This window comes from Neolamprologus brichardi, chromosome 14, assembly GCF_056152115.1.
Source record: "Neolamprologus brichardi isolate AB-2024 chromosome 14, ASM5615211v1, whole genome shotgun sequence".
Lineage (NCBI taxonomy): Eukaryota > Metazoa > Chordata > Actinopteri > Cichliformes > Cichlidae > Neolamprologus > Neolamprologus brichardi.
Window position 1 is genome coordinate 9195382 of NC_142117.1, and position 25572 is coordinate 9220953.

The 25572-nt window shown below is 41.1% G+C and overlaps 1 protein-coding gene across 1 annotated transcript in view; it reads right to left on the bottom strand.

Moving 5' to 3' along the window:
• LOC102783717 (calsyntenin-2-like) overlaps nt 1–25572 on the bottom strand; it is a 321541-nt gene that overhangs the window by 20005 nt on the left and 275964 nt on the right. The window contains exons 9-11 of the mRNA XM_087850771.1: nt 18884–19046; nt 10769–10935; nt 7411–7559 (exon numbers count right to left, since the gene is read on the bottom strand). Coding sequence (XP_087706897.1) covers nt 7411–7559; nt 10769–10935; nt 18884–19046 — 479 coding nt within the window. The remainder of the gene's footprint in view (nt 1–7410; nt 7560–10768; nt 10936–18883; nt 19047–25572) is intronic.

The window sequence follows — 25572 nt, forward strand, 5'->3', positions numbered from 1 at the left end:
ACCGTACTTACATGCTCTTATAAACATCATATCAGGGCCAACTGGTTAAACAAATGTATCAAAATAAATAATTATTTACACTCTGAGATGAAGATACATAAATGTAAAGATGTCATTCTTAAGAAAAATGTAGTAGGTATGAGTATGGTAGTTGTGTAACCATCGTACTCTTGTTTAACACACTCCTTTAAGTTGCTTATTAAGCCGAGCAATTCTATTTTATGACTTTGCAGAACTGCTAATTAAATTAAGTTATATCATTAACTTATTTCATGAAGAGCCACATTTTATATATATAAATATAAATATATATATGAATAAATATATATTAGGGGTGCAACAATACGTGTATCAATATTGAAACGTTCGATACAGTGCTTTCGGTTCGGTACGCATATGTATCGAACAATACAAAACTTTTAATTTATTTTATCTTTTCTTCTGACGATGCTGTCTGTGTTGAGAGCTCAGTGAATCTGCGTTCGACTACTCCGCCTAGGCTGCACTGTCGAGCGCAGATCCACTGAGCGCAGTGTGTTCTTGTGTGTGTGGGGGGGACAAGCTAGCGAGACAGAAGCTAAGCTCGTTGCAACATGGCAACTGCCTCAACGCTACCCGAAATTGAACCTCCCCCACCCTCATTCAGATGTGGCGTTTGGAACTATTTTGGTTTTCATGTGACGTATGACCCTGAAGGTAAGCGCGTCATGGACAAAAGTAAAACAGTATGTCGGATGTGCCACGCAATGCTCAATTACATTGGTGGGAACTAGTGTGTTAGCGCAGTTAGCTTGTTTTATATATATATATATATATATATATATAGATTAGATTAGATTAGATTAGATAAAACTTTATTAATCCCTCGGGTGGGTTCCTCTGGGAAATTTGTTTTCCAAAAAGCACAGCACCGACATAAGTTACAGAGTTAAATATATATATATATATATATATATATATATATATATATATATGTATACATATAAAAATATATATATATTTTATAAAGTTGTTATATTCAATAAAGTTGTTGCAGTAATCTTCACATCATCAGATCTTTGTCTTCTCCATGCACCTTGGAAGTAGGTGAAGTTGTGCCACAAAAATGTGTTGGCTTTCTCTAATGTTGCAAAGTCTTCACCTTTCAAAGACCTGTATAAAGCTCATACTGGTGATTGTTGTTGTGAATTGGCTCAAAATTGGAATAAATTATGAGCAATCACACATGCTTTATGCCATATTCTGAATAAGAATAAGAGAACATCCTGCTAATTAACAGTGTGTGTGTGGATGTTGACGTAGAAGAAACCAGAAATGAACTAAATTAAACTCATATGTGAGTGTTTCTTTAATTTATGACAGATATAACATGTAACACACCTATTAGCTGATATATTAGCTGAATTGTCAAAAATCACACGGATACATTTTCAAAAGTCTTGAATGTAGCGCTATCATTTAAAAAATGGAGCAAATTCATTTTCACTTTCTTGACACAAAAGACTGAAACAAAAGAGGAAAAAAACCCTCTTAAACTTAGCCTAACAGCAGAGAAAAACCTGACTGCAGTCTCTAATCCTCTGTAGTCAGGGGCATGAGGCCACAGTTTGGGACAAAAACAGGTTTTGGGGCGTTGTGTAATCTTTCCCTTTCTTTCCTATGGTTATGGCTGGTGTTATGTGTCTGTGTGCCTGCTTGCAGCTTGGGCACCAAGCCATTGTTGTGAGCAGTGGGAGATACAAACTCAGTGATGCGGGAAGTCGGCTGCTGCGTGGGCCTGCAAAACACACACACACACAGCAACTGGAGCCACGCCAACTTAATTATAAAGAAATATGACAAGGGAGCTTAAAAGGGCTGTTGCAAAGATTAGCACTGGATACTTTTATTTGCAAGATGCTTGGAGTAATTGCAGTTATTAGGTGTCAGCACAAAACAAATTTAAATGCATTTGGAGGAATCAATTATCATCTCTGTTTATTATGTGAACAGCGATACTTTCCGCATCAGTCAAAACGGGAGTTTGTTCCAGCACTCGCGGACACGTCGTGGCAGCTGGCCATGTTTCAGCCTCCCAGTGTAACCGAGTCTGTGAAATCGCCCGTGTTATCAACTAGACTGTACACAAGGATTTACTGCTGGAAACTCACAATGGCTCACAAAGAGACTTATAGCCACAGGCTGACCATTAAGCAGTCTAGGAGAAAAACTGAGGTCAGTCAATATCAGTCAGGAACTAAAGGTTATGAGCAAAGCCCCCTTACATTTCTTATTTTGTCAATAGAGGCGTTCTTCTGTAAGAAGAGTCAACTTTAAACAAACATGTTTAAATTAACAAATCATAAATATAATGCAGAAAAGACCATATAGAGTATTGAATTAAATCTTAACCTGACCATGAATGGACTGGATTGTCTATTTATTGCACATTACCATGCAGGGAGTAGCCATCAGTAGACAGTTACACTGTGACCACAGACCAAGTGGTCAGCAGCAATATTCAGGTAGGCTGTGATATTTAAACGCCCTTCAAAATGTATGAATATCCCCCACACCAGCCTGAACCGCTGATACAAGACTGTCTTAATGTTGCAGCAGAAATTGAGACTCATCAGACCAGGCAACGTTTTTCCAATCTTCTATTGTCCAGTTCTGGTGAGTCCGTGTGAACTGTAGTCTTTGATTCCTGTTTTAGCAGAAAAGGAGTGTCACCTAGGGTGTCCTTGACCATGTCTACATGTAGTTGCTGCCGTGTGATAGGCTGATTAGATATTTCTCTAAATGAGCAGTTGAAGACCTAACAAAGAGACCAGTGCCCAGTGTGTCTGGTGCTGGAGGAAACCTGAAAGACCACAGATTACATATTAAACACATGCCTACAACATGCCTCATTCACCCATTCACCTTTTTCTATAAATATGTGCTTTCTATCTAACATTTACACACATTCATACTCCGATGGATGTACCCGAGAGCAACTTGGGGTGAGTATCTTGCCCAAGGATATTAGGCATCCAGACTGGAGCAGCCAGGGATTGAAACACCAGCCATCCAATGAGTAGATGACCTATTTTACATTCTGAACTACAGCTCAGCTGTTTTGTCTGTTCCATGTCCTTGTTTTTTAAACTCCTCTAGGTACCAAGCAAAAATTGTAGGCTTGGTTAAGAACGTGTCAGCCCACAAACTTCAAACCTAACAGGAATCTCTTGGAGACACTTGTCTGATTTAAAAGACACTCGACACAGCAAAGCTACAACTAGCTTACAGCTGGCTTCATGAACCTTTCTTTGCAAGACTGTTTTGACGGGTAAAAAATGTCATGTGCTCCTACACTGAAATTATTGGTAAATTGAGGTCGCATGGCAAACAACCAGACTTTCAGTTTACAGCTTGCATTTTGCAGTGATTACTAAACCACTCATTTAGTCCTCATATAAACATGACATGCCATTTGCATCCTACTACGTAATAGCTGTTAAACTTTTTGATCTGATTATAGCTTTGTGTGGTAGAACAGCTTATTAGCCCTGTTATGTTAGTCAGAGTCTTCTAGAAGAACATCTTTATAGTGTGTGTTTTATTATCAGACTGCTCGTATATAAACATATACACATCACTATCACTCAGAGTGCTCCTGCTGTTACGGAGAAGCAGAAAGATTAAAGTCTCATATAGTTGGAACGATGCTATAATAATAACTACTAGTAATTACTGACATTTAAAAACATCAGAAGTCGAGATGACTCCCACACAGATATAGCTACAGTGAGTATAAGACTAACAACCTGATAAGCATTCCTTTCTGAGGTTTTGCAGACATGTGACCACCATTCTGGATGCCTGAGATTCATAGTGACAGTGTAAGAGCCCAGTCACACATGCCTAGAGACTGGTCCATGACCATTTGTTAACCAGTGGTTGTGAGGGAAAAATGTATATTTCATTACCGGTCGCTGGAGGTTGATGGCAGTCGCTGGGAAAATGATTGCTAAATCCCCAGGCACACAAGCCTACGGACCGGTAAGTGACCACCATGGCAACCACCTGTCACTAAGGAAAAACATGTATTCTCTAATCGTTTGGAAAAATCCTCACTGGGATTGCTTTGGCTTTTAGCATTTTGCTGCGGTTGTACTTTAAATGAAAGTGAGTTGTCCAAGCTGTGCTGACACTGTGGGAAGTGCAACACAGACCAGGAGACGGTCTGACCATCAGAATAAAAGTTGCACCTTATGGCTAGTAGTTAGCAAGTGTTTGCAGACAAACGTAAGAAACTGCAGCCAACTGTAACAATTTGGTAGCAACCACAGCAATGACGAGGAGGTTTTTGGCGTAGCACCTTCTTCGAATTTGATTTCACACATCTAGAGTTGGCAACACTGCAAGCCAAGCGGGAGAAAACATTTTTACGTCTTTCTTTGGTCTTTTGATAGTTAATGCTAAATTAACTGTCTGTAATCTGGGTGTGCTATGTGATATTCAAACTCACTTTTGAGAACTATACAAAGCAGGTTTCTCAGTCCAGCTACTACCGTTTGATCAGCACTGAGTTTCAGCAATACTGAAATGATCATTCATGCTGCAGTGGTCTTGTAACTGGTGTAAATCAAGAATCACTTAATAGATTTCAAATGTTTCAAAATGCAGCAGCAAGACTTCTTGTAAGAACTAAGACAAGTGTACGTATTACACTCGTTTAACGGCTCTACATTTGCTGCTCATTTGTTTTAGAATACATTTTAAAATTTTATGTCTCACATTTAAAGCCCCTCGTGGCTCAAGGAAACATATTGGAACTCTTGCCTCAGTGAGCAGCCTGAGATTCTGCAGGAGAAATCTGACTGTTCACACACACAATAGACTACAGAGTGTTTGCTGTTTGGGAGACTTATTGTAAAACGCCCTGCCTGCAGACCTTTGCCTTCTTTTAAATCAGCTATAAAGAAACATTATGTAGAGTTTCTTATAATACACGTTAATATAGCCCTTCCATTTTCGTCCACTTATCCAATTCAGGGTCACGGAGCCCATCCCAGCTGAGCTAGACAAGCATTTATACTTGCGTTCACACCTATGAGCAATTTAATAACTACTAACAATTTAATAACTACCCCACTAACTGCATGTCTTTGGACTATGAGAGGATATCAAAGAGAATCCACGCTGACACAATGAGAACATGCAAGTTCCACACAAAAAGGCCAGACTGAAGACCGTGTTGCTGTGAGGCTACAGTGCTATCCACCTCTCCACCATGTGAGCACTTTGGTATTCTTTACTTTATTCTTAACCACTGAGGTACACTGTTTCAGTCTTTGTCTCTTACATGTCTCTGAGTTACACTGCTAAACCAATTTTTATAGTTTGAACTTTGTGTTTTTTAAATCTTTCATAGGGGAATGCTTTTCATTACTGGTAGTATGTCTTTTTATACAAAATGCTGGTGCTGTGATGGCTATACAAACTTTTTATAATATCATATATAACACAACATTACGTATGAATTCTTAAAATGATTCTTAAAACTCATTTTCTGGGACGTATTGCGTATATTTTTCCATTTCTGAAGTTTTGGACATTTGCATCCCAGACCACGACTGGCTACGACACAAGCCATGTCGTATCGAGTCGTGATTGTTCACCCTCGCGTTGAACATTCCACGGCCAATCTCGAGTGGGCATGTGCAGTAATGTTTTTCCAGACCGGTATTTTCACCAGTTTTAGCAGGAAAAAGCACAGGTGCGTGTCAAGGGGGTCCCAGTGCTGTGCGTTGTGTCTCACTGGCAAAGGCTTGTGGGATACCTTAATGAACCACAGCCAGTGTTAATGTCATTAGTCACACCTGGACTTCGATCACACACACAGGTGTTTTCTCTCTGGCTGATTAGATCTGTAATCTGCAGCACTTCTCCAATCACATCTGAGCCCCAGGGCCAGCTGAAAGCACCTGTCCGGGAAGCGTCCGTCTCCATTTTTGTGTTTTTGTGCTACGAGAATAATGCACCGTCGACGCCATGTTTACACTTTTATTGATTCCACAGCATCTAGAACGCAGAATCAATAAAATTCCACGTTCTAGTACAGATTCCGTGTCTGAACCGCTCTCTGTGACAAAAAACAAGACCGAGGACGAGGGGAACCCATGATCCTTGTTGTTAAGATTAGCGTTGTTCATCTAATTATATTTTCAGTGCCTGCAGTAATTTGGCTTATTAGGCGTCAGCAAGAAAGAGTTTAATTGCATCGCCAGGAAATATTTAGCATCTCTGTTTATTTGTGTAAAGCCATGCTGTCTGTAGCAGTGAACGAAGTTTGTTCACCCGCTGATGCCAATTTCCAGACTCTCAGTGTAACTAACAGAGCTGAAAGGCAAGATTTACTGTCTTTTTTTTTCTGGAATCAAACTGGATGTTTAAATAAAACTCATCCCCTAAACATGCTTTTGAGTGGACCCCATTTTTAAACATTAGCCACATATGTCCTCAAGTAGTGTTTTCTTCCTTATTTTACACACACACACACACACGCACAGCTGCGGCAACTCGCAGACTAGTCAGCAGTCTGTGGAAAAACTTCATTTAAACAACATTTAGCAATGATGCAAGCTTAGCCCTTATTAGCATAATGTATTCCTTGATAATCGGTGCGCCTCCAGCTACGACTCTGCTTCATCACCAGCAGCTTGCGCAGCACACACACCAACATGCGCATACTCATCCATCCACACACTCACACACTCTTCTGCTGTGTTAGTTGAAGTTCTCGGGCCTGCCGCTGTGCATCGAACCCATCGGGAGGGAGGAGAGTGAAACCCCAGGGCTGTGCTGCAGGGGTCTACATATATTTAAAACAATCATGAATTTTAATGGTAACCCGCCAAGGGAGGCTGTTTTACCAGCCAGCCTCTCTTCTCTGTGCCTTGCGCCCGCAAGCACGCACACACATACACACACGCACACACACACGCCCTCTCCTTTTGCATCTCTCTTCCCCTCGTTCCTCTGGCAAAATCCAGGCAGAATTATTAATACATGACATGAAAATGTAAAAACCAGCCCCCGGTGGCGACAGTGAACCGAAAATGGTGTATTAAAGGAAAGGGGAAGCGACAGCAGAGGAAAACGAGAAACAGAGGGAGGGGTGGGTTTCAATGCGCGGAAAGGGAATTATATATCAGTCGCGGTGTGATGTCTGCCGTGTTGTTTTAACAGAAGTGTCGAGGTGGGCGAATATCTTAAAGAGCAAGTACTCAGAAACAGAGAAAGCTTGTGAACACTAAAGGAATCAAATATCGTCGTGTAGGAAGAAAAAAAACGACAGAGAGACACACACACGAAGCAGATTTCAGTAAAGATAAAGGTGAAAAAACAAGGCAAAGAACAAGACGAACGCGGCGGCGTACTCACTGGACGGTAGTGGAGATGTGCAGGCGTCGGATGCCTGGTGTGGGAAACTGACGGGAGTTTATGTAGGAAACTTTCCTCACAGCGGCGTTCATGTTCTCCAAGTCCTCGCCCTCCATTACCAGGATGGATTGAGCTGGGTTAAAGTGAAACTAGGGAGAGAGAAAACACAGATGTTAGACGGAGAGCGAGAACTGACACAGCAGATGATAAAATGTCCGTGGGAACAGAGCCATTTAAAACTGAAATCAGTCAGCCCTAATTGAGATGCTGTAGATTAGCCTGTGCATACGAAAGCTGACAGAGTGAAAGCATGCAGGGCATGGGCAGATTAACCTGCTGCAGGGGGGGGGGGGGGGGGGGGGGGGGGGGGGGGGCGCAGGGATACAGATTCCACTCTCTGTGCAAAATTTACCGTTTAAATACCGCGCGGCTGTGTGGTAATGTGATTAAACTCCAACAATTTCAAGTCGTGGCCTTAAGATCAAATAATAAAATGGAATCGGTACTATATGGATATTTCAGAGATGGCTGCGGCTTCGAAGGAAGAACAGCTTATCCAATAATCTGAGATGCTTTATTCAAAATCCAGATCCTCAAGTCTGCATGTTTCCCCAAGATACGACCTATAAACATGTCGCCGTGTGTCATCTCTGTTTATTATATGTGTTTGTGGGTTTCACCAAGTGAATGTGGCTTATACTGAGAGTAGAAAAGACTAGAAAAAACAACATTTTCAAATGTATTTCTTTCACTTATCCCATTCAGGGTCGCGATTCAAGCGTTCCTGGGTAAACTGGAGGAGGTTGCATGAGGAGAGGGAGCTCTGGATTTCTGTGCTTAGGCTCCTGCGCCTGAAACCCAGAAAACCAACTTTTTGTTGCTGAACCTTTAGTGTATAGTGTTTGATATTTGTGATGCAACTAGAGGCAAGGGTGCTTATAATCCCATGGTAGCACTATCATGCCCAGCCCTCAGGCAGATGCACCTATGGTATAAATTTGAAAATCCTTGAGGTCAGCATCACTGAGATTCGAACTCATCTGAGATTTTTAGTAGATGCACCTATGGTGCGATATTTCAAAATCCTATGTCACCTCCTCGAGTTATCATATTCACAAACTTGGGGGTCCACGCTGCCCGCCTGCCTGGCGGGTTGACAGCAATACTCCATCAGCCTGAGGGGTAAAAACTGAATAATTTCAGCAGCGGTTCTGCAAATGATAAAAGGTCACTACCTTTCTGCTTGTTTCCAGGCAGTCCCTGTGTTCTACAGGCTTCACTGTACAGTGGTGCACACATTAGTTTGCAGAGACTCGCAACTTGTTTGAATCAGGCAATCGATCAAAGTGAACATCACGGCTGCGCTGCTTTACCATGCAACGGCATAAAACAAACACATCCGATGTTCACTGTGATGGATCACCTGTTTCAAGGTAGTTCTGCTTCCATACTGTACTGAAATAAATGAAAACCTGGCATAACTAAACATGGCAGTATGATAATAATGGGAATATGCACGTACTAGTAAATATCGTAAACATAGAGACACACAGTAGAGCTGGTTTTACAGAGCTGTGTGCTCTCCTGCAGAGTTTGATGGTAGCGATTTGAAGCCTTCTCCTGCCAGAACTGCAATGAGTAGTTCCTATTTTCTAAAACTGGGTATCAGCACCAGGGTGAAGTTACTCCTCCTCTCTGTGGTGCTCTATACAGTCCCCGTGCCCTGTCATTTTCCCCATTCACACTTCTTTCTGTCTCCTCTCATCTTCTGTTCTCTGTCTATACTTTGTGTCTACTTGCCTCTCTGCCTGTTATTCTCCTCTGATCGTGCAGTGCCAGCTGTCCACCTGCCTGGCTAAGCTTCCCGTGGACTTCCAGGGGCCAGATGAGTGTGTGGCTAAGGAGAAAATTAAATGGCTCTCAAAAGATAAACTGCACTGGCCCTAGAGAGGCTCTCCTCTTCTCTCTCATATCCTCCACCTCATCCCAGCATGCCTTTTCAAAAGGCTGGCAAGCATCCCTTTGCTGCGCCACAGCACAAGGTTCTCTATAGAAGGATCTGGAGTTTGCTGGAGAGGGAAAAGCTGAAGAGGGAGAAAGAATAAAGGAGCTGAGAGTGGTAGGGTGCTTACGGGCGATGGCTTTGAGTCCACACAAAGCCCAATCTATCTTGCACAGCACAGTGCGATCAATTAGCTACGCCAGTGAAAAAGGGGAAGAAGAAGAAGGTAGTTGAAGATTTTCAGGAAAGCCAGGTTTGGTTGCCATTACATTTATTGATCAACACATTATAGTGTTTGTATAAGAATTGAAGTAGATGTATTTTGTACTTCATATTAGAACCTGAATTAGCATAGTTTGTTCTGTCTGCTTAGGAACAACAAAACGTTTACATTTGATTACTTTTAATACAGCAATTTGTTAGCCAACAACTTCTAATATATAATTCAATTAAATTCAATTTTATTTATACAGCGCCAAATCCCAACAAAGGCGCTGATACGTTTCTTTCTTCTTCATGGTCATGGCGTTTCTAAGGTAACTGGCCAGCTGTCGGATATAGATGAAGTACTGGTAAGTGACCTCTGTGTCCAGGCTGTACATCTCTGTTAGAGTTCTCTGCATGAAGTTGATAATGGGCAGCACGTTGGGAGACGTGAACTTGCAGTTTTGTACATAAGAAATGTACACTTGCTTAAGAATAGGGGTTGAGGTACGTTTCCTGCTTCTGGCGGCAGATTTTATTGAGGGCCGGGAAGGCAAGAACCCGACTCGTCTCTTCCCCTGTGCTCCACTGCTTCATTAGTTGCTTAATCAGGTGGCGACACTGTTTGGGTAGACACAGGTAATACGGTACAAGCTGACTGGTGTGCTTCAGGAACGCGCAGATGACCGTAGCCTCTGTTAGTCTGGATAACAGCTGAACCACTTACATGTATATACGCAACACTTTCCTTGTGACATTACGCTATACTGACAAACGTACTGGGTCACATACACATAACACCTACGGAGTGTTAACCCCGTAACATTATGTGGTCTGCAACTTCATCACTGAGTTGGTTTGTCTCTTAAACACTTTACTTCCTGACTGAGGAATCTCTAGGAGATTCCATGAACTGACTTATGGCAACACTGGGATCCTGTTACAGTACCGCACTTGAATTCAGCGAGTCATGCAGTTATTGTTTGGCTTTTGGTATCTAAAACACTGAAAAAAGCCCATCCTGTGTTTCTTTTAATATCCATCCTCTTCACTGAACTGATGTGATCTGCACTGTTATCTGACACTTTAAACCAAGATGAGAGGTTTTACTGCAGTCCCTCTTTTTGAAACACCTCCTTTATCTCTGTGTACCTTTATACTCTTATCCAGACTCTCGAGGGAGTTTATGTCCAGTCCCTCTTTGCAGGCCTGCAGACAGGATATGACTTTCTGACTCTCAATCTTTCCCGGTCGTATGGTCAGTCCAGAGAGGCTTCCCCGGAAATATTGAGTGAACCGCGGCTTGGTCACCTCCCCACCTGCAGAAAACAACAACAAACAGATAAAACAGTGCGTGCTACTACAATTCAGATAAATGAAAATCATTTTTCCACTTTTTATGGAATCATTACAGAAGGTCATGTAAACATTTAGTTGCAGTAAACCACTGGTTTATGGTCCTTTAGGTTAAATAATGGTTATAATTGGCCCAAAGAATCGTGTTTTGTGTCTCCCAACCTATGATTAAGTGGAAGGGTACTGCTGTATAAGTGCAAGTGCTCCTCAGCCAGCCCATCCAGGCTAAATAAAGGTAAGGAAAAAGTCAACACATTTAAAGGCTGTCCTCTGAACTCCATAAAGGCCAATACCAGCGATATGAGTCTCCAAACCACTCATTAGCTGAAAGGTTACCAGCTCTGGGTATCAAAACGTCACCTTTGGATTCCTGTCCTTCCTTTCATTTCTCTCTTCCTTTTCCCTCTTTTGGTCTCTAATTCTGGCGGTAATCCACCGAAGCACTAAAAGTATTGAACATCCCCTCATATGACAACAACATCCAAACTGGCTCATTGATCAAACACATTTGGAGGATGAAGTGAAGCAGTGACCGATGGGAAGGGTGCATACCAAGAGAAAGTCTTCCACTCGTGATGAATTGATCTGTCTTGCCTCTCAACATACTTCTGAGAGACTCTGTGCCCTGATCCACCTGCTCTCAAGAGACTGCTGCAGGCAAATCCAGGATTTTTTTCACACCTGCTTCTTAATGTTGGGAAAATATGTACAGCTTTGGCCAAAATCAGGCATGTCCAGAGATTCTTCCATGATTGCCGCTTGCTTTGCATCTAATTACTCAGTAGTTACAGCAAGTGAGGGACCGGATCCAGCTATCTAATAGCCTCGAGCTAATCTGTTATTAACCGCATTAACCCGTCACTCGGATGCCAGTGTCTTTTTTTCCACTTTTGCATTGTAAGTAGATTCTTTATAAGTTGATCTCGTTTTGCTCTGACCTGCCCTGTGAACCTCTGTGTCCAGTAGACACATTCCTTAATCCTGCAGCTGTAGACAGTGGGCTCTGGGTAGGATTCCAGATGTAACATATTATTTTTACTGCCTTTACTGCCAGGCATCTTTGAGTATCTCAGCTCATACAGATGGTAAATAGGTTGTAACAATCTTTACCTCTGGAGGATCCTTACACACATTATATGTGGAGCTGCACTTCTGACAATTCCTTCCTAATGACTGAACTAGCTCTGAACATTTTAAAAGCAGGTATACTTCAGCAGTTGAGTGCTACGGATCCCTGCTGTGAAACTGCTGCAGGTAGGTGTCAGTGGCACAATCTGCAGGGTAATATGAAGGAATTGGCAGCCCTTTGGGCTATAGATGTTAAAGGCCAAAGTACTGACAATAACATTTGTCTGCGATGGTCGCCGTGTGTTTATCAGGACACGCCGGTGTCTGTTGAAGGACAAGACCCATTCATGCTCAACCTTCAGGACCTCAAAGTTTGATGAGTGAACAGCTGTGACAAAGGTATTAGCTTTCATGCAAGGCTCCAGTGCACAAGTATTACTGGATTTGACAAAAATAAGAGTCATCTGCAAAAATGAAAACTCCCCCTGGATATACTGTCCTTACGCCAGCCATACTTACCTCTGCCAAGGAGGTTATGTTTTTGGCAGCGTTCATGTAATTTATTGAATGAATTCTGATCAATTTAGTGGGGGTGTTAAATCTGTTACATTTTGGCTGACATCCACCAAAGTCTTTAAGGTCAACTCACTGATTTATTGAATAAAAAAAAAGCCTCATAAATTTGAAACTATGTGGTTTTCAGGATGTAGTAGCTAACGTTTAAAGATTTCAAAGATCATGTTACATTTGACCTTTGACCTCTCCTTTAAAGTCAAAGCATTGATCTGAAGGTCAAAGTGATAATAATGATATCCAGAGCTGTTTAAAACTATGTTTCTTACTGCCATTGTTTGTATCACATCACTATGATGGACCTCTGACCTCTTCTTCAATGTCAAATAGGATCAAGCTTTCATAAAATGTCTTAATAATAATAATTAAAGTTTTACTGTCTTTGTTTGTATTGGTAGTAGTTATGAAGTGATACTGGTATATGTGGATTCTAAATATCACATTATAGTTTGCATTCAAATATCGTTTCACATTTGACCTCTGACCTCACTTTTACATTTCACATCTGCCTTTCTCTCAAGTTGATCCCAACATGAGTTACAGCTTTAAAGAAAGGGAATGAGCTGCCTTGGTGGAGACTTGTGCTCATTCAGCGCTTCTTCTTTGTCTTAATAACTACAACTTATTTTTTTCTTCTTATTAAGCCATCATAGGCCAGAGAGGAAAAACCAGAAGCAGGAGAGTACGTCTATTTCCATTTCTATTTCAATACAATAGACCTCCACACTCTTGAAAACTCTTTATACTTTTATGATGATAAACTTTACTTGTGGGGGTCGCCCAGTACCTTCTGATTGTAATGGCACATTTATTACTGTCTTAAGTGATGCATTTAGCTCTTGAATGGCTCAGTCAGCACAGATGGAGACACAACTGACCACTACTGGAAACACTTTATCATGCCTCGCTCTCCTGGTGAGAAAACATGACAGAAATGGGGAGCAGTGAATCCAGCTCTTCAAGTCAGAGAGGCTATGATTGCTGACCTGCAGCTACATTGTGCACAGTGACTACTAAGACAGAGCTCCCTTATCACCCACGGGGCAGACAACAGAGTCCTACCAGTTGATGTGATCTACCCGGGGGATCTTATCAACCCAGTTGTCATCTGCTCACCTGCCTTCTTAGATGAGAAACAGATGAAGCCTTTTTCTTGAGTAGGAAGTGGGAAATAGAGGGGTAGATATAAAAATTCTTACCCCCTAACTCTTCAGCTTACTGTCCAGTTCATGAATTTAGGTGCAAGTCCCCAGTCATGCTTGTGTGACAAATGCTCCCATACACCTACTCGAAAGTTAATGGAAGAGTTTGGAAAAAGCAAGCAGGAAACAGACTTTTGAAAATGTTCTTTTCAAACTATTTTCTGCTCAAAGAACTGCAATTGTCTTGTCAAGCTTTAGACATATACCTTTTTGTAATTGCTTAGGCTTGTCAAACCAGCTACACGCGAGCAGAATATAAGCTTATATAGTGTAGCATATTTATTTGAAGAGCAAATCTGCTGGCTGTTCTGAAGCCTGAATCGAAATATATGGTGTCTGTGGCAATGAAGATGGTGGCTGTGTGACATTTGACTTCCTAGAAGCCTCTAAGTATAACATGTTAAGTGACAATAATCAAGCAAATTGTCTTTGTTTACCTTAATGCCTCATTCATTGAGACAGGTGCTTCTATACTTTTAGCCTCAAGTGATTACCAAGTGTACACTAGGAGTAGCTGTAGCTCAGGAGGTAGAGCTGGTTACCTACTGATCGGAAGGTTGGTGGTTCGATCTGGCTCCTCCAGTGTGCAGGTCAAGTATCCTTGGGCAAGATACTAACCCCAACTTGCTCTCCGATGCATCCATCCGGAGTGTGAATGTACTTAGGAAGCACTACGTATAGATAAAGTGCTTGTGAGAATGGGTGTGAATGGGTGAATGAGGCATGTTGAATAGAGCAGCGGTCCCCAACCCCCGGGCCGTCGTTTGGTACCGGGCCGCGAGAGTTGAGGCTCAGGTGTGAAATGTATGGTTTTTATCGTTAACTCGGTTTTCCTGGGTCTTTTCATGTGTGTTATGAATAAATCTTCTTTTTTTCGGTACCGGTACTAGTTTTATTTTGTTGTATTTATCCACGACACCTTAAAGGCTGGTCTGTGAAAATATTGCCAGTCCGTGGCGCAAAAACGGTTGGGGACCGCTGGTATAGAGCGCTTTGAGTACTCCGGGAGAGTAGAAAAGCGCTATATAAGAATCAGACCATTTACCATGTACACGTCTTTATCATAGCAATAAATGGTATCCAGTAATAACGGTGCAATTTTGTAACACTTGAATTGAAAACTCTATGAACAACTAATGTCATTATAGTTTTTCCATTTTTAATACACTTAAAAAAATAAAAAAGAGAATCAGTGTGATTTTTGACACTGGTTACACTTGTATACACAGCAAGGCAAGAGTTAGCATTTCTTTTTATGATGATTGTATTTAAGCAAGCTGATGAAAATGTTCAGCAGCTGTTGTAAACTGACATCAATTAACCACCGGGGCCATTAAGAGGTAAATGTGTCAAGTGTGTCACTTTAAACTGTGTTATGTGTTGTACAGAACTACAAGCTTGACGGGAAAGTAGTGGTTGTTAATGGATCACTGTATACAGTCTATTATTATTAGTATTCCTGACACCAATCACCTGTAAGCGTATTCACATTTTACTGTGTGGAGCGACAGGGCCACACTGACATCAAGTCACTCCATGTTACTCCACTCCAGTTCAGTTAAATTACCACAACCGCAGCCATGTCTTTATACGTGCTGGCTGACGCCCTGCCAAGTGCCAGGCTGTCAGGCGACTTCAGTCTATCTCATAAAACCACAAAGTCACATTTGGATTAACAGACACCAAATTATGCCAAAGCCATAGTTTCCTTTTACTTCATGCTTCCCTTATTCTCACTCTCATGCTCAGTTACGTTTTTCTTCCCTTCCCCTTTCTTCTCTTAAGATGTCCACCTTTCCACTTAGTCCCACGCTGACAGATGTTATCAATTTAGGCCGCGGCCAGAGAAACCATTAAGGATCCCAGACAGAGGATAAAAACGGAAAAGCAGAGGAGAGGGGATTACTGAGATGCTTCAGAGCAGGAATGACACGGGTGATAAAATCACTGATCATTCCACTTTACAGAGACTGGTCTTTATGTGGCGTCAGCTCTCTTTGCCGTATAGATCTTCACTCTTTTTTATTTGCGTCGTTTCGAAAACAACAGATGAGGTGGAGAGGCATGGGTGAGCTGGAAACAGGATCATTACTTAAGTGTAAATATGAAAGATGTGGCTCCCTCGTTTAGCTTTACACTTATAACGTATGAGTATCAACACCTGTGAGCCTGTATTTATTCAATACACTCTACATACAGATATATTTATGGCTCAGCAGTGCAAATCATCAAAATTACTTCCTGCATGTTTACCGCTGTGAGGAGGGGAGCTCCAGAGGCAGACCAACGGTGTGCGATTACACACTTGAGGAACGAAGAGAACGAGGCAGGATGAGCGTGTTGCTCTTTGCTATCTGGCTGTTACATGCTTCCGAACATGAACACCCTCCGCCAGGTCAGAGGGTAAATATAGACTGACTGTGCGAGGAGTACACAGCCAGCACTTACTCTCCAAGGTGGAAGCAGAAGGTTTGATGGGGGGAAACACTTTTATTAGAAAATAGGAGAGTGTGGAAAAAAGGCAGGCGGATGTGCAGCCAAATAAGCTTTGTTGTTTCACTAGCAGGTTAGCAGGAAACACTTTGTCTTATGCACAGTAATGGCCAATGGATTCTTGTAGGTTTAAGACTGATTTTAACCATGAGGCTAATACCATCTATATGTGTCTTTGCATATTAAAGGTTTTGTACTTGGACTTTAGCCGTTCATTCACAGCACAGGCCTCTCACTCATTTCAATGACTGCAGATCCACCTGGAAAGATGCTGTCATCATATCAGACAGTCCAGAACTGTAAACATAGCCTTATAAACACCTGCGCAGTATTTTTGCACATAGAAATTCACAAATCTGTTACTAGAACTAACCTCCCTCACCACCACCACTCACTAAGAAGCATACCTCCATTAATACACTGCTGTCTGTAGTTTCAATAAGTCTGATTTTAAGATGGTTAACATATAGTTTTCTTTTTCAATCACAGTAAGGATGAGGGATTAAAGTTCAGCATGCATTAACTGTTGAGGAGTGGAAAGCCAAAAGTATTATAGTTTATGTAAATCGTCCAACTGAAGTATTTCAGACCACAACAGAACAGGAACTATTTTTTCTACTGAAGTTGAAGCTACTTTAACCGTGCATTCATCCAGCAACAACCATCACACACCTTTGTGTGTGCATGTGCAGAAGGGGCGGATGCTGCTTAGTGCTCAACCCAGACATAACGTCTTCGTAGAGAAAGATCCCAAATCTCAGAATGAGGATGAATCATCCCAGCGTATAATAGTCCAGGCTGTTTGGATTTGTATTGGTATTTCCATGTGCAGGAGTCGGTTTTTGCAGGGAGGAACCCCAACAGCAAGATCCAAACACAGAACAGAGCAGGCATCAAGACAACACAACACTGATTCATTCAGATATGGGATAAAAGGGAAGAGCTGGGCTGGCTTGCAGATGCATAGCAGCTAAAAGCAGGCTAAAGCAACTAAAACAGAGAGCTACATTAGATTTGCCAAATGGATGTGCCGAATGGTCACAACTGAGTCATGCAGAATGCTAAGATGGTGCTAAGATCAGGTAAACTGGCAGCAAGGTAGCTGATCTTAACTTCACGGCGATCTCGAACTAATGTTGGGCAATTTACACTAAACAACAAGTAATAACAAACTAAGAAGCCTGATTTCTGTTCTTAGGCTGGTTGTTTGGTTAATTCTGCAACTGATTTGCAAAAAGAATGAGTGTTAAAGCACACAGTAAGTATTTTTCACATTGGTGTTTTACCAGGCTCTCTAAAAGCAGACCATGATCACCTGTTAATGAGTTTAATCAGTCTGAAGCACATGTAGCAACACCACAGACCTCGTTACAACAACCAGAACAGCTTATTTGGGTGACTGTATGTAACACAATAATTCTCGATTAAATCAATTTGCTGTAGTCAGGACAGAATCCATTTCTAGACAATGCTGACTGACCAGTTAAGACTTATGAACCATGAAATTAAATCATTACATTGAATTAAATACTCCAGAATATCAGTGGAGCACTTAGAGCTGACAAATCTGTTTGTATTTACTGTGCCACCACACTCCATCATATTATAGCCTGCCTGAACTCTCTATCAGCATCCGACTGTTTCTGTAAAGCCCATCAGTAAGCAGCTATAATAAGCAAAGGCATGCTACTGCTGCTGCACGTCAGTAAGTGTTCACTTTCCTTCTTTTTCTTTTGCTCTGAAAACACATTTACAGCCCAAACCGGGCGAGTTAGACAACAGACGAGCGCAACTTTGCAAGCACGTTTGCAATAAACATACTGGATACTTAACTCTGTGCTTTGAAAAGGCTATTTATGTCACTAATGGCTTATGTTCAGATTTCAGTACTGCCTTTACAATACGCGACTGAGACTTTGGCCCCAACAAGGAAAGCACAAATAGTCTCTGAACTCCCTTTACTATTAAAGGCCCCTTTAATCTTCCTGAAGGCCTACAGTGTTCAATGAAAAAAAAAGGGAGAGGGAGGTGGAGTAAAGGAGGATGAATGCAAATGAAAGCCACAAATGATGACCTGCTGCTGCTCCCCACATTGAGAGCCATCTTTATGTAAGGCTAAGCATCACTGAGCATTCTCATTTGGGCTATCAAATCAGCAGCATGCAAAAAAAAAAAAATCCTCTTTCTTCTACCCTTATGCAATTAGTGGCAGCTATCAGTTTAGAGGACAGTTTAATTGTACGCCTTCATTCACACTCGTTCAGTCATTTGTCAGAGGCAGACTAAGTGCTCTTCTTAATTACATTGTTCATTCAAGGCCAAAGAACACGTTCCACACTCGGTGACTTCCTCAGTGCAAATACTTCAGCAGTGTCATCCCTGAACCTTCTCACGTATAGAAGCAGCAGGAGGATCCTCAAAATACTTCAAATTGCACTGACCTTCATATTCAAACTTTCGTTTCAGTTGCACTTTTTTTTTTTAATTGCCCACAAGATGAATGAATTCTGTTGAAGAACATTAACTGAATACCTGCTACCGCTATCTGGTGTCATCATCAGCTTTGGCTGCTCACCTTGCCAGCAGGCACCGACTGTGAGCTGAACATCAATCTGTGAGGGGTGGATGGGCCAGTCGTCCGTCACCAGGTAGGGGTCATAGGTCACTCCGTCCACATAGAGCGTCACCACTGGGAACTCCACATTGATGACATAGTAATGCCACTCCTTATCGCATATCTGAGAGGAAAACCCAGAGAGATAAATGGAGCTTGGATTAAAAGGTTATTCAGGAAAGTCACGAGTATCCTGAATCATTTTTCAGTTTTAAGTAACACTTCACTGGTGCCTTGCTGTAATTACATTAAATATGAACTTATTACCACCGTTTCAGGACACCGTCTGAAATTAAAATGGAGTTTTTTAATATCTTTTTACTTGTAGACATTTTGATAACTAGCATTTTACAGGAATGGTAATCATTAATTTAAAAGTGCATTTGATCCTATGTATTATTAAAAAACAGCAATTAAAAATACATATCTCAAAGTAGAATCTAGGAGTCCACCTGCAGCAAGTTGTTACAACATGTAATCTCTATTTAAGGCTAATTGCACACAAGCAGGTTTATAGAAGAACCCGTAAAATCATGGATTTGGACCCCTACAGCCAAAAGACTTTCCTTCTGCACTAATTTATATTTGCCAATAAGACTCACACATATAGAACAGATCAGGCATGACAAGAGATATGACAGTCAGAGACAGCATAAAAAAAGGATCTTGATGAGAAGTGCCAAACACAAGGCCGGGGGACAAGAATCGGTCCAGCACAGACTCCAATCTGGCCCTACGGATGGCACAGGAAAATGTGAAGGAGTGTATAAACCTTGGACTGGACCCATGGCTGGTTACACTACACCACAGCAGAGATGGGCAGTAACGCGTTACTTGTAACGCGTTACTGTAATCTGATTACTTTTTTCATGTAACGAGTAAAGTAAGGGATTACTATCGCAAAAACGGTAATTAAATTACCGTTACTTTCCCGTAGGAACGCTGCGTTACTGCGTTACTAAAACCGTGATTTTTTGCGAGAATGTCTCATGACAGTGACGTAAGCGAGTGCGATGTTAGTGACAACAGCTGTGCGCAGATCAACAATGGATCATATATCGAGTGCGGGAGAGAGTATGAGCGTGCAGCGTTTAAAGCGTGGAAGTACTGACCTTACTTTGAGTTTGATTCCATAAAAAGTGACAAAAACATTAGTGTCCGCTGTGCGTGGGAAGAAAACTTCTTTTTAAAGAGAAAAAACCCCCTAAACTTCCGAGCAAGCACCGAGTGCAACAACGTAATGGGAAACTCACAGAGAAGCTGCCGTATCCTTCCACTGACCGCTGCAGCACACCTGCACCAGGGTAAAGCTCCGCCTGCCCGACTCCTGCTTTACAGGTGAAAATAGAGCAACAGGACCGCTAGTCTTTGACTTTATTTATTTTCTGCTTTGTTTTACTTGCATCTATTTGAAAGAGTGAGTGCAGCACAAAAAAATATTTTATTTTATGTGCTGGAATAAAGTAAAATAAGTTTAAATGTTAAACAAATTTCTTCCAGTCAGAGAATGTTGCATATAATTAAATTTTTGCTTGATGCTTAAAGTTAAAAGATTAAAACTAACAAAACAAGTTTTAAAAAGAGACTTTTCCATCTGATTACATTTTGTATGATGGATTATGCAGAAAAAGTAGAATTGGGCTGAAAGATCTATCGCTTTATCACCTATTCAGGGTGTAAAGTGTGTTTTAAAAAAGTAACTAAGTAACTAAGTAACTAAGTAATTAATTACTTTTGAAAATAAGTAATCAGTAAAGTAACGGGATTACTTTTTGGGGGAAGTAATCGGTAATTAGTTACTGATTACTTTTTTCAAGTAACTTGACCAACACTGCACCACAGTAATGAAGGAAGAAATAAACTATTACAGAACAGAAAGGTTCTACAATAATAGGGAATTTGGTTTTCTACAATGGTTAGTTGATGTGTAGTTCAGGGGCGATTCTAGGATCAGAGCTTTGGGGGTGCTGAGCACCCAGAGAGCTGCCCATCCAGGCAAGATAAACTTTACTCGTCATAATGAGACGTCTTCCCTGTCTCTGTCAGTCCCTGCATCCTTAAATGTCTCCAGTTGTCCCGAGTTCTCTCTGAATGTCTCCTTGGTGCATTTAAACCCCTGTTCCTCTCTGTCCTCATCGTCTGTTGTCTTCATCTCCATTATCAGTCATCATAATTTTACCCTCTCTGTGCAAGTCTGCAAATTTCTTTATTAAATCATAAGATTCTTAAATTCATCAAGTCTCTCTGTGCCTGGGTCCTCGTCACAAAACATGACATCACTGTTTTGTACGTTTTAACACAATTTAATCCCCACATTTGTGAAAGAAAAGCAAAACACTTTTTTTGAAAAGTCTGTAACAAAACCATCAAATCTGATAAAGGTTATTTAAATGCTGCTAAAGAAGAATGGATTGGAATAAAAAAATACATATTCTAACCTTAATTACTGCGGGAGAATAATGAGTGATGCTCATAGTGAGTAAAAAGTAAACTCAGTGCATTTTTTGGACAGAGATTCACTTTTAATGTGTATGTATAATATAAAATAGATACATAAAAAATACACTCCAAAAATAGAAGAGTCCTTGAAATGTACAAAATATTATTAAAAAATTAGAAAACTGAGACACCTTGGCCTATGGTACAATGTATACAATATATGAAAAGATCTTTACTGCAGATACTACTATGGCTCTGCAGATTTTTTCTTTTCTTTTAACCTATGTCGCCTCACCTTGAGGTTGGTAAATCTGTCACATTTTGGTGGTCAAGTCTCTCACGCATCTCTTTCTCAACTGACATCACAGCCAGGTGCTGGAGTCTGCTTTGACCCATGGTCCTTCTCAGCCAGGTATGGAGCTGACTCAAGACACTAAAAGACCTCTCACAGCTACAGCTGCTAACTGGGTTTGTTAGGGCAACCTGAATAACAGTTTTCAGTTTGGGGAAGATCCGATTATCCAGAAGATTGTACAATGTTAACATATCTGGAATGGCACCAGCCTCACTCTTGAGCTTCAAAAAGTTTTTGGCAACCGTGACTTCCTCTAAATGAAGTTCAATATGGTAATGCAGTGCCAGGGCTGACAACCCAGTTTGTTTAGCAGATTCTGTATAGCAGCTTTAATATAGGGAGAACACAACTTCCAGATTGTATGAGTAAAATTAGTTGTTGTTTTTTTTATTTGCCAGTTTAACAGTTTCTGTCTTGCCTGTTAGTACTCCCTGTCTGTTTCCTTACCTGGTTCTTCCTGATCTTGTACTTTCTCCTCATGTTCTCCTCTTTCCTCTCTCCCTCTTTGGACTGACAATCATACACAAATAGATTGTATTCAATTAGATTAAAAAAAAAAATACTATTAAGATCACTAATAAAAAAAAGTCCTCTCTCAGTGTACTTTCAACCAAAACGCAAATAACCAAACCACATGCACATCTAATAAAGGATACAAATATTGAAACACTGATCCAACATTATCCTTTATTGATGGATCATTTGATTTTACACTTTTACCTAAATGTGGCTCCTTCTTTTGAAAAAACTTCCTCATATCCATTATGAACCTGGCTGCCTCTTTGTACTGCATCCAGTCAGTTAGCTAGTTAGTAACTTGGGTTCAATATCGGCACATGCACATATGACAAAATAACCAGTTTCTCTCATTACATTTCAAACAGGACAGTAGTAACAACAGCAGGCTAGATAATGTTAAGTTTTAGATTTTAAATAGGCTATATAAATTTCAATGGGCGCAACGGGACGGTCAAATATCACTGATTTTACTACAGAGCAGGACGGATTGTAGGGTAGCAAACATCGTCGGAAAAGACATTTTCAACACTGCAGGTTACCTGGGTGTAATGTTTTTCAGCTAAAAAGAAACATGGTCTGACTCCTACCAAACTATATAAAGAGTAACTGAAGGTTAAATGCAGCTAATATGTCCTGTTTTAAGCCAGGCACTCACACCTCCGTTCCGCTGCGTAACAGCCACCATTGCTCTGGCAGCAACGGCGCTGCAGAGCAGGGGAGAGCCGAGCTGGAACAAACCATTTTGGGAGGGGGGGGGGGGTGGTTATCTAAACTTTTGCTGTTAAATCTTCCATCTCAATTAAGTACTGTATATTTTTTATATTTTTAATAGTGTGTCACACAAACAACAAATATTGTCAAAAAAAAGTAAGAAATCTTTGGGGGTGCTTTGATTCATTTTGGGGGTGCTGAAGCACCCCCAAAAATGGGCTAAAATCGCCCCTGGTGTAGTTTAACCTACTTAGTCTGACAGATAGGTGCGTTTCTTTGGTCCCGCCCACTTAACATCAAAGTGGGTTTTATGTGGCCCATGATAATAAGAAATGAGTTTGACATCCCTGAGCTAGTTTGAAAGCAGGTTCCAAAGCAGCTTGCATGTATTCAGTATTTGTAAAGCAGCTTAAACAGTGCACCATCTAAGATGTACAAAGTGTATCAGCAAAACCATCAGCATGACGTGAGCTAGTTTCAATTACTGTTTGCTCAGGTTTTGGCCTTGGGTGTTTTTAATAGAATATGGCTCCACGTGAAAAAGAAGCTCCTCCAAGAAGAGAGGTGAACGTTCATGAAACTCAGTACAAGTAGAGGAGCATCAGCAGACTACTGAACGTAAAAGAAACACAAGCAGCAGCAGCTGTTAGGAGGAACGGATAAGGTGGCCTTCGGGGAAAATCATTGCATGTACAATTAGCCCCCCATGCAACTTTGAATTGAAAAATAGTAACGGTAGCGCTTGGAAGCTGGCACGTGGATTATTTGTTGAAACGAGTGACAGTGACAGTGTGAAGGATACTGCACGAAGAAAGCGTCTATGGATTTTTTTCCAAGAGTGAAATCATTCATCACAGAGCAAGAAAAAGCTTGATGAATATTGGCAGCACAGACTTTGTTTAGATGAAACAAAATAGTTCTGACCTTAAACCACGAGGAGAGAAGTGGGAATGCCGCTGTGAGGCCACAGGAGTGCAGCAAGTTTAGGGTAGATTTATAAATGAATGCAGGTTTGTAGCTCCAAATGATAAAAGTAAATCGGAAGAAGCTTCAAACGCACGGTTTTCTTCATCAAACATTCTGTTATTCAAAACAAGCTTTTCTTCATTAAACATGAAAACAGAGACGGCTTTTATTTCATCATTTCTGATACTTGCCCAGTGCCTGCTCAGGTTGTTGTACCCTGTATGCAGTCATGGTAAAAAGAAAATACGCTCTTAGTCACGACTAAGGTTTTACATATCAGGACATAATAAAAAATTTATTTAGTCTTTGCTGGGTCTCAAATGAGATGCTTTTAACAACACAAGACATTATATGCCATCATTATTTATTTAGAATTTAAATATTATTTACAGTCTGACCTTGGAGTGGTTGAGTTTGACATCATCTGTGTTGATGAGCAGCAACAACTGTGCCTCTAAGATCATTGCTGACGTCTTGTGTCCTTGTGTTAGCAAACACCTGAATGCTGCAGACCAGCAAACTGCCAAAACCGCTTTTATAGACACTTGCTCATGAGCACTTAATCAAGTACATTTGATTAACAGGACCTGGCTGCTACTTACGCTCTGAATGGAAGCAGTAAGAGTCTGCACTTATATTTAAAACCTCAGAATATAAACAGGGTGTACTTTCTTTTTACCATGATGAGAAAACATTTTAAGACACAACATTTATGCTTTGTGCATATGCTGTGTATTGTGCATATTTTTTTAATGACCTGACTCAGAAAACATCAGTTCAAAACAAGAACAACAGGCTAGAGATGGTTACGTATACAGTGTCTGATGATGTGCGTTAGTGTCAACAGAAGACAACCAAAGAACAGCCTTTATGTCATTGACTTGCACAAAAAATAGACTCACAATACTGAAAACCACTTTAACTTTGTTCTTTGTCAGGGAATACAAAGCTCCCTGTTCACCAAGGAAAAAAACATCCTTTGATCTCATTCTGCTGCCAGCTGCTTCTCATCACAGGAAGTGCGTGAAATATGTTGCACACAGCAGATTGACTGACACTTGTAAATCAAGCAATGGTGAAATAACCGACTTGATTTTGGATACGTGGGATTTTAAATGACAGAGGTGATGTTGATGGTGTGTTTTGTTTGGTTTTCCTTTTTAACCAGACGTTAACTACAGTAAGAATTAGTCATTTCAAAACCCTCCCTCACCTCCCGAGACCACATTGTGTGGGCGAATAAATTAATATTGCAGTACGGTGTCTCATTTAAGAGGGATGTTTGTTTTCTATTAGAGCTTGCCTCCACTTTGTGATTTAGTGTGGGTAAAAAACAGCCCTTTGTACATTCATTCTTGGCTTGGGAAGTGAAAACTAAATGCTTTCCTCTCCACTAAACGCTGAAATGCATTAGTACATCACCTGTTTAACCTCTTCTGAAAAATGCTTGACTGCGGCGCTCTTCGGCATGTTTGACCATTTACCCCGTCCTGCTGTGCAATTTAATTGAGTGCACCGGCCCTCTCCCGCCTATCTGCCTCTCTGTTGCTCCCCTTTTGTCGGCTTTAGGCTTTGCCTCTCAAAACTCACCGGGCCGTGCTTCACCTCTTCCTCTCTCGGCCCCTCTGATACAACCTGCGACAGCCTTTGAACACTCTGC